At 40.1% G+C, this 18,696-nt stretch overlaps 1 protein-coding gene across 1 annotated transcript in view; it reads right to left on the reverse strand.

The window, feature by feature from the left end:
- Positions 1-18,696, reverse strand: part of SHC4 (SHC adaptor protein 4) — a 126,941-nt gene that overhangs the window by 56,685 nt on the left and 51,560 nt on the right. The window contains exons 3-4 of the mRNA XM_060096798.1: positions 6,622-6,685; positions 3,732-3,851 (exon numbers count right to left, since the gene is read on the reverse strand). Of these exons, the coding sequence (XP_059952781.1) occupies positions 3,732-3,851; positions 6,622-6,685 (184 nt within the window). The remainder of the gene's footprint in view (positions 1-3,731; positions 3,852-6,621; positions 6,686-18,696) is intronic.

An 18,696-nucleotide genomic window follows, 5' to 3' on the forward strand; every position in this document is an offset into this window, starting at 1 on the left:
TGCATGCATTGCATGTTTGCGTGTTTAATATCTTATTTTCTGCCTCTGAGGTTCTGTGAGACATTTTCTGGGAGTGAATGGTTACATTCTTGATGTTCTCAGTGACTGAAGATAAATGTGAACCATCTGACCCATAAATGCTCTATCATCTATGAATGTATCTATAAACTTGAAGCTGTTATGTTTTCAGTCCAAAGTATATCTTTGAAGTTAAGGGTGGGAGGAGGATATTTGTATTTATCTTAGAACTTCAGAGGCTAGTTTTCTTTAAGGAAAATTTAATTGATAAATCATTTTCTCATGCTACATCCACACGGTCACTTCTCTGCTGCCTTTATCTCTTCGACATTTCAGCTGTCCTTTTGAAGCAACGCATAAAGCTTCTTGAGTTTAAGCATCCAGCGTGGTACATCTTTTTTACACCCCAAACCCCATCCCCCGTGGCCATTCTCCCCAGGTCTGCAGAATAGTTCAAAGTTATTTTTAAAAATCAGCCCCTGGGTCTAATATCAATGAGATCCTAACTTTGGTCCCCACTCCAGCGGTGGGCTGAACACAGCCCCTTCGATGCCACCAGTGCAGAAAAGATGTGAGCCACTCCCCAAAGCAGCTCTTTGCTGTAACTACTGGTCGTGGGAGCCACCCATGCCCACTGTCCCTCCTTTTATTCGCCTGAAAGACTATGGACGTGTGGCAATACAAGCTCTAATTGCAGTGGCCTGGAAAAGGGTAGCAGAGGGGAAAGAGATTTTGAGAATAACGTGCCCTCCACCACACACACCACAACCCTCTTCTTCCTAAATTCCCCATTCACTTCAGTCAGCCATGGAAAGAGCCATTTTTAAAAATGCTCATTCGATTCTGCACAGCTGTCATCGTGATGGCCCTCACTTTGCCTACTCTTCCTCCTCTACAAAACTCAGATAATTCAAGGGTTCCTATACTCAATGAAATCCTATAACTAAAAGAATTGAGCATCCCTGGTACCATCCACATGGGTGAAAACTAAAAATAAATTTTACATCCACAAATGTCTTGAGGGCAAAGCATCCGAAGGACAATTAATGTTTCACCTTCCACCCAGATTGGCTGCATCTTCCAAGTACAGCCCCATATGTTCTGCTGTCAGATATCAGTGGTATCACCTCTCTTGGATAACCAATCTTGATTCAACCAGACAGGAATCTATTTAAAATTGTTTCATATTAAACATTTTCCTCTATGGTGTTTTATACTACTGTGTAAGCAATGTATTTTATTCTGCTTTTGAATTTAGAAAATAAAGCAAACCTCAAAACCACAAGTGAAACAGAGTCACAGATGTAGAAAACAAACATGGTTACCAGGAGTGGGGGGAAGCAGGGTGGGGGAGGGATAAACTGGGAGATTGGGATTGACATATACACACTACTATATATAAAATAGATAACTAATAAGGACCTACTATATAGAACAGGGGGGCTTCCCTGGTGGCACAGTGGTTAAGAATCCACCTGCCAATGCAGGGGACATGGGTTGGAGCCCTGGTCAGGGAAGATCCCACATGTCACGGAGCAACTAAGCCCGTGAGCCAGAACTATGAGCCCATGTTGCTAGAGCCCGTGCTCTGCAACAAGAGAAGCCACCACAATGAGAAGCCCACACACTGCAAGGAAGAGTAGCCCCGCTCGCCGCAACTAGAGAAAGCCTGCATGCAGCAACGAAGACCCAACGCAGCCAAAAATAAATAAATGAATGAATGAATAAATAAATAAATAATATAGCACTCTTCTCAATACTCTGTATATGACCTATATGGGAATAGAATCTAAAAAAGAGTGGCTATATGTATATGCCTAACTGATTCACTTTGCTATACAGCAGAAACTAACACAACATTGTAAATCAACTATACTCCAAGAAAAATTAAAAAAAAAAACTGCAAGTGAATTTTTGGTAAAAAATGGAAATCAAAATGTTTATAACTGTACTTATATGTTACTGACAATTTTATAATTTTACATATTACAATATGCTTTCCCTGCTAAGTACTGAGTATATGAAAAGGCCTCAAGGAAAAATGCACCATGCAGTGGGCACTGTGCTGAGTGATTTACATCCAGTGATTTACATGATCTTACTTAATCCTCTAAATAACCCTATAAGACACATACTGTTGCTAAGTCCATCTTCTCAGAAACTTTATGTTTAAGACTATAATCCTCATTTCACTAATGATGAAAATTGAGTGGTAGGGTAACACCTTGCTTGTTAGTGGCAAAGCCAGGCTTTCAACCTACATGTGACCTCAAAGCCTCTTACTGTTTTATCACTGACAAGTTCACGTTAAACAATAGCCAGGAGATGGAAACAACCTAAGTGTCCGTCATCGGATGAATGGATAAAGAAGATGTGGCACATGTAGTCAATGGAATATTACTCAGCCATAAAAAGAAACGAAATTGAGCTATTTGTAGTGAGGTGGATAGACCTAGAGTCTGTCATACAGAGTGAAGTAAGTCAGAAAGAGAAAGACAAATACCGTATGCTAACATATACATATGGAATCTAAGAAAAAAAAAATGTCATGAAGAACCTAGGGGTAAGACGGAATAAAGACACAGACCTACTAGAGAATGGACTTGAGGATATGGGGAGGGGGAAGGGTAAGCTGTGACAAAGTGAGAGAGTGCCATGGTCATATATACACTACCAAACGTAAAATAGATAGCTAGTGGGAAGCAGCCGCATAGCACAGGGAGTCAGCTCGGTGCTTTGTGACCACCTAGAGGGGTGGGATAGGGAGGGTGGGAGGGAGGGAGATGCAAGAGGGAGGAGATATGGGAGCATATGTATATGTATAACTGATTCACTTTGTTATAAAGCAGAAACTAACACACCATTGTAAAGCAATTATACTCCAATAAAGATGTAAAAAAAAAAAAACACCTTGCGTGAGTCCCTGATCAATAGCACTCCACACAGTAAAAATGTAAATACTAAGAACCTCAAATCACTACATATTAGACAAAGAAAAATTAGAGTCTAACATACATAAATAACCTGATATAAGGAATTTAGTTTAAAAGATAAAAAATAAGTCCAAAAAGAGTGTCCTAGTTTAAAGTACATATTTAGGCCAATGCCTGTATATCTTTTATATTTGCTTCAGCAATGCTGTTCTTTGAGAAATAATGTTTACAGTGAGAACTCAGGCACACCATAGCATCATAAATCATCAAAGATGAAAAAGTTGTTTACACAATAACATTTGAGAAGGCTTTTCAGTCTTAAGGGTTGGAAGAAAATGTTTTCTGCTTAAATTTTGGTTATATAGAACATTGACCCTAACATCACCCTTCCCCTTGTCCTTCATGTGCATCCCCAGTCCAACACACAGTCTGTTAGTTCTGATGATGGAATTGCTTTCCCTTTGGAGAGGGGTAGCGGAGAGGAATAAATGACTGACTCAAGTATATTCCAAATGGTACTTAATATGTTCTTTGCACCTTAGTTCTTATTACAAAGCCGATAGGTAGGGGCAAGTATGTAGGCAGTTAAATGCCCCAGTGATGGGTTAGTAATACTGTTGTCCTAATTACTGCTACACATAAATCCTTGGCAGATTTTTTTCCCTCATGTCTTATTAAGTTCTAGGCACACTGTCTGAAACTTTATTCTCTTCATTATGCCCAGACTGTTCTAGAAAAATAGATGATATGTTAAACGATAAGTGACATTCATGATCTTACCTGTTGGTTGTCAAGATTCATCAATGTGAGGCTGCATGTTGAGATGGTCAGTTTTATATTCATTCCCGAAAACTGAAGATTACTTTTGCCAAGAACTGTTGATAGGAACTTAGATGGAGGCTTTAAAAATAACATAACGACACTCTGTAAGTTATTGATTTTGTTACAGAATGAATATTTATGTTTTTTTAATGTTAAAAATGAAACCACAAGTTGGTTCTTCAAAAAGATCAACAAAATTGACAAACCTTTAGCTAGATAAACTAAGAAAAAAAGAGGGAAGACTCAAATTAGTAAGATGAGAAATGAGAGTGGGGTCATTACTACCAATTCAACAGAAGTAAAAGGATTATGAGAATACTATGAACAATTGTATGTCAACACACTGGATCACCTAGATGAAATGGACAAATTCCTAGAAACATAAAAGCTACCAAGACTAAATCATGAAGAAATAGAAAATCTGTGTAGACCTATAACTAGTCAAAAGGAAGGAAGGGAGGGAGGGAGGGAGGAAGGAAGGAAGGAAGGAAGGAAGGAAGGAAAAATAACAAGTGTTAGCAAGGGTGTGGAGAAACTGAAACCCTTGTACACTATTTGTAGGAATGTACAATGGTACAACAGCTCTGGAAAACAGTATAGCAGCTCCTCAAAAAATTAAAAATAGAATTACCATATGATCCAGCAATTTCTACTTTTTGTTATATACCCAAAAGAACTGAAAGTCAAGGACTTGAAGAGATATTTGTACATCCATGTTCATAGCAGCATTATTTACAATAGTTAAAACATGGAAGTAACCCAAGTGTCCATCAACAGATAAATGGAAAGCAAAATGTGATATATACATACAATGAAATATTTATTCAGTCTTAGTAAGGAAGGAAATTTTGACATGTGCTACAGCATGGATGAAACTTGAGGACATTATGTGAAGTAATGTGAAATAAGCCAGTCACAATAAGACAAATACTGTATGATTCCACTTATATGAGATACTTAGAGTAGTCAAAATCATAGAGACAGAAAGTAGAATGGTGGTTGCCAGGGGCTGGAGGGGGGGGATGGGAAGTTGTTTTTTAATGAGTATAAACTTTCTGTTTTACAAGATAAAAAAAAGAGTTATGGGACTATTCCTAATAAATTATTTAACTAGATTGTGTAAAATAACTTCATTGCTTAATATGAAATTTCAAAGTTAAGGCTTGGGGGAAATGGGCTTTATAGAAGCAAACAATTCTAAGTATATTCTGTTCTTCAAATAAATGACTTTATTTCCTAAAAAAAAAGAGTTATGGGGATAGATGGGGGTGGTGATTGAACAACAATATGAATGTACTTAATATCCCTGAACTACACCCTTAGAAATGGTTCCAATGGTAGATTTTATGTTATGTGTATTTTACCACAATTTTTCAAATTGGGAGGAAAAAGAATATAAAAAATATGAAGTGCATGGAAGAGTCCCTGGCATGTATTAAGTACTCAATAAAAATGCTAGCTATCAAAAGAAATTAGCTCAAAAATTTCTTTTTTTTTTTTAACTTCTTTACATGTGTACTTTCTGGAAAGATGATAGCCTGGTTTGCTTTTGTTTTATTTTGTTGTGGAGTGTGGACTCCCACTACTCCTGAAATGAGAAAGTCATAAGTGAATAAGCCTGTTTGTCGGAACCTCCTATTCACAGAGGTTATGAGAGGCAGGAGGAGGCTAGAGTCTACAGACAGACCATTGGTTCTGTCAGAGAAACTAGTAATGGGAGTTCTACTAGAATTCAAGAGCCATTCATCAGACCTTCCCAGATCATGTGGCTCATCTGAGTCACTCTGGGTGACAGTGGGTTCAGCCCTATGCAAAATAATGAGTAATGATAAAAAATTAGGCAAGGTGGTATGGAAATAGAGCAGTAAGCCGGGACTCTGAAAACCTGGCTTCTACAGCTGGCGCTGACCTTGATCTTCCTAGTGACTCAAGGCAAGTCTCTTCTCTGAGCCACAGTTTAGCAGCTGGCAAAGTGAGAGGGTTCAACTTGGAGATCTCTAAAAATTCCTCCCCTCTTAAACAGTCTATAATTCTATAATTCATATAGTTATCTTAAGAGCCATTGCACCTCCCCTTTGGACTTTTCAAAGCAACTAAGTATTCTAGGGATAATACTAACTACCATTAGCGTTGAAAGCCTAATATAAGCAAGACACTTACACATCACTTCATTTAATTCTTACATAATTCTATAAACTAAGGGCTATTTTCTCCTACTTTACAAATGAGGAAACCAAGGATTCGAAAGGTGAAATGACTTGATCAAGATCACACAGTTGGTAGGTGGCAGAGACAGGATTTAAATCCAAGTCTAACATCAAATCTCATGATTTCTTTCAACATGAAAAGCTCCTTCTACCCATTTATTACCCTTACCTCTACCAGCACTCTTGTTTCCATCCGAAAATAGGACATGGAGTCCTAAAAGTCTAAAATGTTAAAATGCAGAATACATACATTATAAAAAATATTGAAATTGGAAGGTACCAAAATTGGTCATCTGGTTCAACAGCTTAACTTTACAGGAAAAAGAATGGAGTTTTGGAGAGATGAGATACCATGCTCAAAGGTAAGTAAATACCTAGCTCTGCAACCAGATTTTCTGACTTGAAAAGACCCAGGTGCTTTCTCCACTCTGACCCTCAGGCATCACCATTTCAGACAGTGTCTGGCAAGTCAGAAAAATTTGAGGGACAAGAACAACTTTGAGTGCATCTCAGATAGCATGCCAAATAATCAAGGCCATTCTGGACCTTGGGTCATGTGGTGGAATGAACTAACAACTATTTTGATACTATCTTTCCCATAGTTAGGGAAACTAAAACAAAAAAACCACACCAATATTTACCTTTCGCTTTTTAATGGCTCCATTTGCCCCAGGGACAGCTTCACACAGGCGACTTATTGCTTCCCTACAGAACAGAAACCATATAAAGACTCAGCATACTATCAAGCACACAGTAAATGTTCAATAAACATTAGCAAGTATTATGACCAAAACTACACTCACATAATGGTGAGTCTGACATAAATGACCTTCCCCACTCCCACTGGAGAAAACACTGAGCTTAGTCTCTCTGCAGCTCAAACCCAAGAAAATCCAGCAAAACCCTAATATTGAAAAATTGCTTTACAGTAAGGAGCCCTACTATTCACCTTCTTCGTCTTTTTTCCTTGGTTTTTAAGGATTGGTTTTCAGTGCTGTTGATTTCTAACCAAAAAGGACTGATGGAATTTTACTGTCTGGGAATACTTTACAGTTTTACCTTTAGCAAAATCCTCTGTGGTGTGATGAATAAAAAAGCTTCATAGTATCTCAGCACCAAAGATAATTAAATACAAAAGAATCCAACACTAGAGGAAGTTTAAAAGGATTGAGAGAGAACTGAACTTCAAGGTGGTCTCAAATGGAGCCTTATTGACTAAGTTACTGCTCCAAGCCATTGAGCTTTCATGTAATTTCACAGAAGAAAAGAAAATCAATAACAGATTTCCTCCTTTGCTTATTTTTCTGCCCTTACTATATATTGCACTTCCTGAGAGAAAAGCACCGCTAAAAGAAGTAGTTGTTCCTTAATGGAAGTGGTGAACGAACTGGCGCCCTCCTCTCCAGAAATGCAGTTATAACTAAGAGCTTTTGTCTCTGGAACTCAGCATTCAGAACCACCCAAGCTTTCACGTGGCGTAATCTGAACCTTCGCTTCATGGCTTTCAACACACATATCAAACTTTTCACAAAGCAAATGGAAATCTCTAAACTCCTTCCGGATCCACTGGACATCATCGTTTAAATTAGTACACTGTATTCACACACACACACAAACACACATACACACACACACCCAATATACAGTTTTTATATATATTAGATTTCATGAAAATATTTTCTATGAGATGTTTTTGATTCCCAAAGGAAGGGAGATACAGAGAGAGGAATGCAGACCCATTAACAATAATATATACATTATAGATAGATAGATATAAAGATATATAAATAAATATAGATAGATAGGTAGGTCTATATACATAGTAGTGCAGAGCTATGTTCTCAACATAATTACCCGCAACCAATGGATAGAAAGGCTTTTTGCCTTAGCATATCTTCTCAGAATTTTATGTTTATTGCTTCTCTAGGATTCCAAACTTGTTCTGTGGAGTCAAACAGGACAACTCAGAGAGTTGGTCTTTTTGGTTTGGTTGGTTGATTGATGTTTTGAGTCATCTTAATGTTTAGTCAATAATTGATGACACATCTAATTGATCCGAATTGGCCTCTGGTGTTGCCAAAATAACTAGTCCAGGTACCCAAATATGTTGTTGGTATTTAACAAAGAGAGATTATGGGAAAGGTGTTCTTAGATCCTTTACTCCATGAGAGCCAAAAGGGGTGCTTTGGTCCAAAAAGCTCCCTGTAAATGGTTTGAAATAAAAGTAGAAACAAAGGCAGGCACTGATGCTGCCAAGTATAATAATAGTTATTATTAGAAGTTGTTACTTTTATATAGCACCTATAGTTTTATAAACTGCTTTTCCAGGCACTGTTTTCTTGATTCTCATTCCAACTGTCAATATCTTCTAACAAAAAGTAAAGTTATGAATTTGAATTTAAGGGAATGCTTTATAGGATGAGCACCCCTCAAGGAGGGTTTGGAAGGCTGAACCTTCCTGGCAGAGTGGAGTTGGGAAATTCCAGACAGAGGGAAGAGCATGTGTAAAGACACTAAAACATAAATTATCACAACATGTGGGGAACTACAGTACTTTGACATTGATATTGCAGGAGCATAAAGTGTGGTAGAACAAGAGTGAGTAAGAGCTAAGAGATGGGATTAGAGTCTGAAAACTTTTTCTGTAAAGAGCCAGATAGTAAATATTTTAGACTTTGCTCTGTTGCAACTACTGAACTCTGCCACTGTAGCTCAACAGCAGCAGTAGACAACATGTAAACAGATGAGCAGAGCTGTGTTCCAGTAACTTTATTTCTAAAAGCAGGCAACTGGCCATATTTAGCCCAAGGGCTGTCGTTTGCCAATTCCTGGATTAGGTAATTCACACAAACGGAGTTAGAAATAGTTCAGTTTTAAGAAACAAGAAAATGTTGACATTCATTATACTTTTAGAATTAAAAATTAAAGGAACTATAAGATACTTGCTCCACTCTTATTACATTCACAAAAAAGAAAATTACAAAGCCAGTATTGGGGGAAATGGGAATAATTCCACTTCAGGTATATTTATCCATTGCTGGTGGCCTTGACTAGTATTAATACAATCTTTCTAGAGATAAAGTTCATAAAAGATGACAAATGTCATAATATTTATCAGAGCTTTTGACAAGGGAGGAGGAATTTGTATGGAAATAGCATTGAGTAGTTCTGTAAAAGAAACATTTATTTTAGAGTAAAAAACCAACCCCAAAGCTTGTGATATAGATATAAAACAAATCAATATAAATACTGCCACTTGAAATGTTAAGTATGAGAACTATAGAAATATGGAGGAATCTATACAAATTAGTGGGGAAAAGTAGAACTTGGAATGGCATATACACACTGATAGCAGCTATATAAAATTAATTCTGTATAAAGAGTGACATAGAAAGAGCATATAAACAGTGACTTGGTTTAGGTGTCTTCTGTGTGTGATTTGCTGTTTCCTGTTTTTGATTCTATTGATGTTTAGATGTAAACAGTGTTATGTTTTCCTTCATTGTGCAGTTGATTGCATAAAAAATCTTTTAAAATATTCAAAAGAATGCAAAGTTAGTTCCTCAGCAGGAGTTTTGCTCACGTACTGTGGACATGTGAGGGCACGTCAAGGATGTCCCGACAGAGTGACACAGCCTGCCTCTCTTTTGCCAACAATTGCAGAGATGGGACAATGCTCATGTTATAGATAATAACAGATCTTCATTTCTCTCTCTGCTCCCATCCCTGCTTAGCCTTTAACGCCTCCGTCTTTATAGCCACTAAGTCCAGATTTATCTTTTCAGTTCATTTGGTAGATTTGCCAGTTTCCACTCCACAAAGTTTCACAAACAAAAAAACCCTTGACCAGATTTAGCAATGCTTTCACATTAGAAATCCCTACCTTTAGATTTGTAGCCGAGAGCCTGGGTTTTAATGAAGAAGCTGCTCCTATTTATATGGTCAGGCTCAGCACTCATCACCTTATGTACGTCTTCTCATTTAGTGTTAATAATGTCATTTCAAGGTAGGTATTTTATCCCCATTTTACAAATGAAGAAACTAAAGTTCAAAGAATTTTAATAACTGCCTCCAAATAATGCAGCGGATAGTGGGAGACACAGAATGCAAATCCAAGTCTGACTTCAAAATCCACACTCACCCAGAGAGGGACCATAATGCCAAGTGCATGAAAAGGAGGGAGTCCCAGACTTTGGGGACTAGGGAGGAGAAACATATTGGTCCCTCCCTTGCTCACTCCCCAACACAGAAAGGGGCTCCTTTTTGGCCAATCCTTCTGCATTGTGGCTGGAGTAACCTGCCAAGGGAATAAGGCAAAGTGGTAGGGGTCAGCTCTTGAGAAGGCCCATGAGGATGCCCCAGCCCTTTGCTTTCTATACATCGGCTGTTATCTCCTTAGGGACGAGAAGAACTTCCAGAGCCCAGCCACATGCCCTCAGGGGAAGAACACACATGTGTGCAAGGCAAACTCACTCAGAATTTTAAAGTAAGTTGAGGCACCAGAAGCTTCACAGATTCAGAAAGTCTCTTAATATACAACTCAAAAGAGAAAAGGGGAAACTTGTGCTTATGAACTTGCTTTTAAAAAGTTGTTATACTGTACACTCACATTCACAGAAGCATTATTCACAATAGCTAGGGGCTTCCCTGGTGGTCCAGTGGTAAAGAATCTGCCTTCCAATGCAGGAGACACAGGTTCGATCCCCGGTCAAGATCCCACATGCCATGGGGCAGCTAAGTCCGAGCACCGCAACTATCGAGCTCACATGCCTCAATGAGAGAGCTCACGTGCAGCAAACTACAGAGCCCACACGCTCTGGACCCCATGTGCCACAACTACTGAGCTCACGCACCCTGGAGCCCGCACACCACAGCTAGGGAGAGAAAACCCGCACACCACAACTAGAGAGAAACCCGAGCGCCGCAACAAAGAGATCACATGCCATAATGAAAAGGTCCTGCATGCCTCAACAAAAGATCCTGTGTGCTGCAACTAAGATCTGACACAGCCAAAAAAAATAAGAAAAACAAGCAAACAAATAAATAAATAAAATATTCACAATAGCCAAAGCATGGAAGGAACCCAAGTGTCCTCAATGGGTGAATGGATAAGCAAAATGTGGTATATACATACAATGGAATATTATTCAGCCTTAAAAAGGAAGGAAATTCTGCAATGTGCTACAACATAATGAATCTTGAGGACATTATGCAAAGTGAAATAAACCAGTCACAAAAAGACAGATACTGCATGATTCTACTTACATAAGGTACTTAGAGTAGGTCAAAGATCATAGAAAGTAGAATGATGGTTGCCAGGGTCTGGGGGAGAATGGGGAGTTACTGTTTAATAGGTACAGAGTTTCAGTTTCACAAGATGAAAAGAATTATGGGGATGGACAGTGGTGATGGTTGCACAGCAATGTGAACGTATTTAATGCCCCTGAACTATATAGTGGGCTGGCCAAAAAGTTCGTTCAGGTTTTTGTAAGATGTTACAGAAAAACCCAAACGAACTTTTTGGCCAACCCAATACTTTAAAGTGGTAATTAAGATGGTAAATTTTATTTTATGTGTCTTTTGCCATAATAGAGAAAAAGAGCTACCAAAAATAAAGTAGTTATTACTTTTTTTTACTTGAGACTCTAAGGAGAATCATAGGTCTCTCTTCAATAAAAGGCCTATTTGTACAAATGTTTCTATTCAGTTTTAGAGGGCCCATCCCACCCCTACCCACCCGCCCCTCAGCACCATCCCTGGAAAACCATCTGTGGGCCTCTTGGGAATCCACACTTCCCAGGTTAAGAACCACTGCTTTAAAATAACATCTCAAAACTCTCCTTTTTTTGCTGTTCTCAGTGTTAGCAAATCTGAAACCCTAGTCAGGGAAGACACATACATGCTTGCGTTTTGTTGCCTTTCTTCACAAAGATCTTTTCTTCCCCTCAGGCTCGACCAAGAGATTAACTGTAACATTTTCAAGAACAAATAGTACTTTCAATGCTTTCCTGGAGTTCCAGACACACCCTCCGATCTAAAGCACTGACTTTACAAATACTGAGAAAAAAGAAAACGGAGATCCTGAAGCAGGGATTCCTCACAGGACGGGGGTGCCCCCCACCATCCCAGCTGCTCTAGCAGCCTGCATTTCTGCAGAGCATGTTGGAAGCTGACGACCATGGGACATTCTCCAGCAAGCAAACATTCAGCAATCGTCCTCTCTTAGAGGAGCAAGACTTTTCAGAGTTTAAACGGCTAAAGATTTCCATCCTGGGAGCCTGTACCAGAAAGAGAGAGAGAGAGACCCACGGCACCAACAGTGGTCACTTTGTTTATTGTTTTGCCACATGAGAGGGAAGGGGAGAAGCGGGCTGATGTAAGAGAATGAGAATGCAGTTGAAGATTTGCTTTTAAGCATATAAAACCCTGCCTACGCCATAAGACCCAAAAAAGATATTTTTGTCTGTTTTAACAGAGTCCAAACTAATCACCCAAACAAAGGCACCTTTCTTCATCAACCCCTGGCCACTACAGTACTTAAGAAGTTATAATTTTTCTGTGTCTTTAACTCTTAAACAGTTAAGCTCCTCTGGAAGCAATATTGCCCAATCTTTGTTTTTTAAAATTTGGAAGGCAATATCCTAATCCAAGACAAAGGGGAGCATTTAAGGGAGGATGGGGGCCTGTGGGACAGAATGTTTCCAATGAATGTCAAAATACAGTTCTTCAGTAAATAGGAAAGCCAGAAACTGTGTCACATGAAACCAGGCAAATGGCCCAGCAGAGCAGTTAAAAGCAACTATCCCCATCTCCCAACACACACACACACACACACACACACACACACACAAGGAGTGGTTCTGTTTTGTCCAAGGAAACAGAAATGAGAATACATTTTAATCCCAGCAAGAGCCTTTCCAAACTAAAACTCAAAAAATATGTAGGCAGAACAAAGGCCCAGGGATTTTCCCTTACTTTTCGTCTCCAACTTGAACCCTTAAAGAAATCAGTTAACAATGTCGCAGGGACAAGTTGTCACCTGAATGTCTCAAACTGCTTTCCTATTGATGAATGAGAGGACGCGTAAGTAATTCAGACGCCACATCAGTGTGGTATTACGGTGTTCCAATTGTTCTAGGGAAACTAGTACCTGCTTTTTTGAAATCTTTGCCTTCAGAACATCAAGCCTCAGTGATCTATGTGTTCAATTTTGTTCAGCTTGGTGAAATTAAAGACATCCAAGAATGTGTGCAAGCCCCAGACAGGACACTTTAGAACATGAGCCTGCCTCCATGGCGATAAGCACACAATGAGTGCAGTCAATGCCCCTAGACCAGCGGAAAATGGAAAACTTCAAAATCCCTTTGTGCTATTATCAAGGGGCATCGCCCATGCACTCTGGGAGGGTCGACACAGCCCGTAAAATATATCCTTTCATTTTAGAAATAGGTACTTCAGGTCCCAGATGGTCAAATCAAACCTTTCAGGACTGCCCACAGCATTTACTCTCACATGGACTTATCTCACCACTCCGTTCAACCTGGATTCTATTTAAAATCTGATTATAAAGTACATTTGCAATTCTACCCAACACAAGCCACCATAGAACACAGGTTGTTCTGTCTACTCTGTGATTCTGCCCTTTGGCTCTGATGCAAAGGTTGACCCATCAACTGCACTTTAATGAAGTGAAAGACCATCCCGTCCCCAGGATGGCACCTCCCCTGCAAGTATCTCCCCAGTAAACATAAATGAAGTGCTGATTTTCTCCTATCCCCACAATGTTTTCCCGTAATAGAATCACATATTTCAAAATGCAAACACACCCCCATACTGATGGCTTATACACCTTCAAATATGAAATGACAACAGAGAAATGGGGTTGATTTCACACAAAACACACTGGAATTGGTAAATCCAAAGGACTGTTCTCCTTTACCTTGGAATAAACTAAAACAACTCTGTTTTAGACAAAATATACTAAAATATTATGAAGGCATGTCTTTTGGGGTTAAAGAGTGTACTGATCATACAGTGTGGTCACTTAAGAATCAAAATTCATTTTTTAAAAAACCAAAACAGATCCAACATAATCACCCACTTTATTCATCGCATTTCACTCCAAATGATGTTTATCTACTTCCAAAAATTAGGCCTATCTTCAAAAAAGGAAGATTTGGTGCCATTTAAGATACTTAAAACAGTTTGCCAAAGGTATCTATAATGTTGAGCAAGACAATAATGGGTAGAATGAGTGTATGACTTCCACCACCGTTTAAAAAAAAAAAAAACACGCCTTTTTTTCTTTGCGGTACACGGGCCTCTCACTGTTGTGGCCTCTCCCGTTGCGGAGCACAGGCTCCGGACGCGCAGGCTCAGCGGCCATGGCTCACGGGCCCAGCCACTCTGCGGCATGTGGGATCTTCTCAGACCAGGGCACGAACCCGTGTCCCCTGCATCAGCAGGTGGACTCTCAACCACTGCGCCACCAGGGAAGCCCCATAACTCCTTCTTTTATGGGCCATTTGGTGTATATACTATAGATTTTATCTGGTAAGTCCATTTTTTAAAAATGTGCGTGTGTGCCTCTGGAAGGAATTAGTAACTGGCTTAGCCAGTTGAATCCACTGGTCGGACAACTTTGGCATGCACATCTGCTAAGAATTCACTGAGATAACCATTTAGGTACATGGTGATCAAACTTCAAAGTTCTTAAGAATTAACTGGGATGCTGGTTCAAAATGCAGATTCCTGGGACTGTTCTTGAGATTTTGATTCTATAGGTCTGTAGTTTAACAGCCTCCCAGGTGATTCTGAAGCAGATCAGTTCAAGGACCACACAGCGGATTAGAACTTCTACTTGAACTCACTGCACAGTATGACTGGTTCTGTGCTCTACAGCTTCAACCAGATGGTTGTATTAGTGGATGCTAAGGAATTAGGTCACCTGCTCCTAGCAGCTACGGTAGGGAAGGCTACACTACCTGCACATTTGATGATGTTCCATTCAGCGAGAAATTTGTATTCAACTTAGTCAATATGCTGGGAAAGATATTTGGTATAATCCTCTCCTGTCCACTCTGTCCCCTTTATCCTGGCTATCTCCTCACGGGAAGGGCTTTCACCAGAGGGCATCTGGAGGTCCTGAACATCTTTGCTCACATGACCCCCTGCACACATGGGTGGTGATAAGTGACCTGCATTCTCTCCCATCTGGCAGCCTGTATGCTAAGAAGCCTAATCCATCTGCCCCTCGAAATGTATTCATGCTCTAGGCAGTGGTTCTCAACCTTGGCTGCACATTGGGGAAACACAGGGGAGCTTTAACAAATCCTGATGACTGGGTCTCATCTCCAGACATTCTGATTTAATGGGTGAGGGTGGGACTACTGGAAGTGCTTCCAACAGAGCTAAGTCAGGTTGAGAATCTCTTCATAGAAGTAGTCGGCATGCCTTTTTATACAGGACCAGAAAGTGAAAATGTTAGGCTTTTAGAGCCATACAGACTGTCGCAACAACTCAACTCTGCAGTTGTAGCTTGAACAGCAGCCACAGACAATACATAAACGAATGGGCATGCTTGTGTGCCAGAAACACTTATGGACACAAATGTGAATTCCATGTAATTTCCACATGTCACAAAATATTCTTCTTTGATATTTTCCCCCCAACCATTTAAAAAAATCAAAAAACATTCTTGGCTCAAAAGGTGGCAGAATCAAAATCAGATAGCAGGTGGTTTGCTCACCCTTCTTCTGGAGCAAACCAGAAAGGAATGTAAGAGGCCTTGGGGTCACAGTCAGCTATTAGCTTGTACATGGCAGAAAAACCATTAGAACACAACCTTTTAATCTTCACAAAGATTATTTATACATATTTTGGACTTGGTCTTGCTAAGTATCTTGGTACAGGAAGCTGGGTTTTATAAGAGATGAGTCTTCTATTGTATAAATATAAGGATTATGGAACTTCTTCTACAACTGTTAATTATCATCTTCCATTCTTTGTTTCTCCTACCAGCATTCAGTGAAGGGAGAGGGGAACTGACATTCTTCTTCTTTTTTTTTTTCTATCAACTAAGTTTCATTGAGTGGCATGGTATCATGTGCATGATATAGTACAAAGTGCTTGCAGGAATACAGAAATAAACAAAAGTGTAAAATTACTATACATAATTGTTAAAAGGGAAAAAAGTGGAGCACTTTAATTTATCTATAACTCTTCTATGATAATAGAATGAAGAAAGGCTCATTGAGTGGGCTCTGCAATCAGACAGCCAGAATTCAAAATCTAGCAGTCTCCTATAAGCTCTGTCATGTTAAACAAGTTTTTAAAGCTTTCTATGTCTCAGTTTCTTAAATTTATATAGTGGGAATAATAATAGTGCTTTGAACAATGCTTCAGTAAATGTCAGCCATTATTATTGCTTTATCCTTAAAATGTCTGTCTGCTTTGAGAACTGGGTCTAACCTGCTTTTTACAATACCTAGTACCCAGCAGCGTACTCTATGGTTATAACTGGAATGTTATAAATAGTATGTTGTAGAAGAGGTCCAATTATGTCTATTATGCAAGTAGTAATGGATAGTTCACATTTCTATAAAGGCAGAATGCTTATCTGATTTTCTTTAGATACCCCATGGCACCTGCCTTGGATATACTGAATGTTCAATATGTAAATATTTAGACAGCTCTATGGCACTGAAATCAAGTATGATCCTTGTCCCCCTGTATAAACCAGATACCCCTTCGGAACAAAGGTAGTCATTGCCCCTGTTGCTGGAGTGTTCACTGCTAATAGCTCACAGCTGAGTTCCTTCCCCAGAACTCCTCTCCTTAAGGCAGTTACCTAGCCCACAGATATGTCCCTCCCTGGAGGCAGTAGGCACCAACGACAAGTCAATACGGGGTTTGAAGGCCCGGTCTCTTTACCCACGAGATCTGCTGAAGCCTTTGTAGAGAAAGCATCACTATTCAAGCTGCCCTGCCTGCCCCACCAGGTCTAGTCCTGTATCCCTCACTCTCTCAAGTGTTGATCTTGAGACTCTGCCCAGCAAACCTTTTGCATTTGACTCTCCATCTCAGAGTCTGTTTCTAGATCCAGCCTAAGTCCTGCTAATGAGCTGCTGCCAGAATTATGCTACTTTACTTTGTCATAAACACTTAACTAGAGGATGTCTTTCCTTTTTAAGAATCTGCATTGTCACAGATGACAGTGAAAAAAAATCAGAGAAAATCCTCGTAAGTGGCTCAGATTATCCAGATCAAAAAGATCCACCCTCGGGCTTCCCTGGTGGTGCAGTGATTGAGAGTCCGCCTGCCAATGCAGGGGACACGGGTTCGTGCCCCGGTCCGGGAAGATCCCACATGCCGCGGAGCGGCTGGGCCCGTGAGCCATGGCCACTGAGCCCGAGCGTCCGGAGCCTGTGCTCCGCAACGGGAGAGGCCATAACAGTGAGAGGCCCGCGTACCGCAAAAAAAAAAGATCCACCCTCTTATTAATCAAACATACGTGAAAATGCACATTTTCCTAGAGTAGGTGCAGCTCTCGCAAGCTCCAACTCATGTTTAAGAAAAGGGGTCAGAGCCTGCATTTATTCCATTAGGCATTTCACAGTTTTCCTAAGGAGAATCCTGACAGGAAACAGAACAAATCTGCCTGGCAGGTGGAGAGACATGCCAACTGTCCTGTATTTCCTTTGGCCACAAAGCTCTCTTTTTATCAAAGAAAAGTCTTTCAGGCTGAGATTAGTTTTTAATGAATTCTGAGTGCTTCCCATTTAGTTCACTCTTCCTAAAAGGAACTGTAACATTGATTTTTCTGGAGATATGTATATATATACATACATACATATATCAGAATTAAAACTCGCTGCTCTGGTATTCCCTAGGCTTTACCCTTTTCCTTTCTTAAAAGCAAAAATAACCTCCAGATGCTTTTGGGGATTTTCTGGGGATCCACCTTTTCAAAAATAAGGGATTTCCATATGATCCGTGGTCCAACTAGAGAACTCATTTTGAAACCACTGATAGGGTTCCCTTACACCTGTGGTTCTCAAAGTGTGGTCCCCAGACCAGTGGCATAAGCAACACCAGGAACCTTGTCAGACATGCAAATTCTTGAATTCAAAACTCTGGGAGTGGGGCCCAACACTCTGTGCTTTAACAAGCCCTCCAGGTGATTGATTCTCTCATGTGCTGAAGTTTGAGAACCACTGTCTGACACATATTTTTTTTCCTTAGTAGAGATCAGAAAAGGATACTAAAAGTATCCTCACCTACATACTTTTGAGCATCTTTATGAAGGCCCTTCCAGAGAGAACTCACAAACAAGGGATCTGGTATCTTGAACCTAGGACAAATTCTAACCTGAGGTTTGGATGTTTCCTTATTCTGTCACTTATGGCTTTCAGCATTTCCCTGAGTTTTGTTCCTTAGAATTCTCTCATTTTGACTGAGGCATAGTACACAAGAGTCAGGCAGGGCTTCCCTGGTGGCGCGTCGTTGGGAGTCCGCCTGCTGATGCGGGGGACTCGGGTTCATGCCCCGGTCTGGGAAGATCCCACATGCCGCGGAGCGGCTGGGCCCGTGAGCCATGGCCGCTGAGCCTGTGCGTCCGGAGCCTGTGCTCCGCAACGGGAGAGGCCACAACAGTGAGAGGCCCGTGTACCGCAAAAAAAAAAAAAAAAAAAGAGTCAGGCAGACCTGATTACTGG

Source organism: Mesoplodon densirostris, chromosome 4, assembly GCF_025265405.1.
Source record: "Mesoplodon densirostris isolate mMesDen1 chromosome 4, mMesDen1 primary haplotype, whole genome shotgun sequence".
NCBI lineage: Eukaryota > Metazoa > Chordata > Mammalia > Artiodactyla > Ziphiidae > Mesoplodon > Mesoplodon densirostris.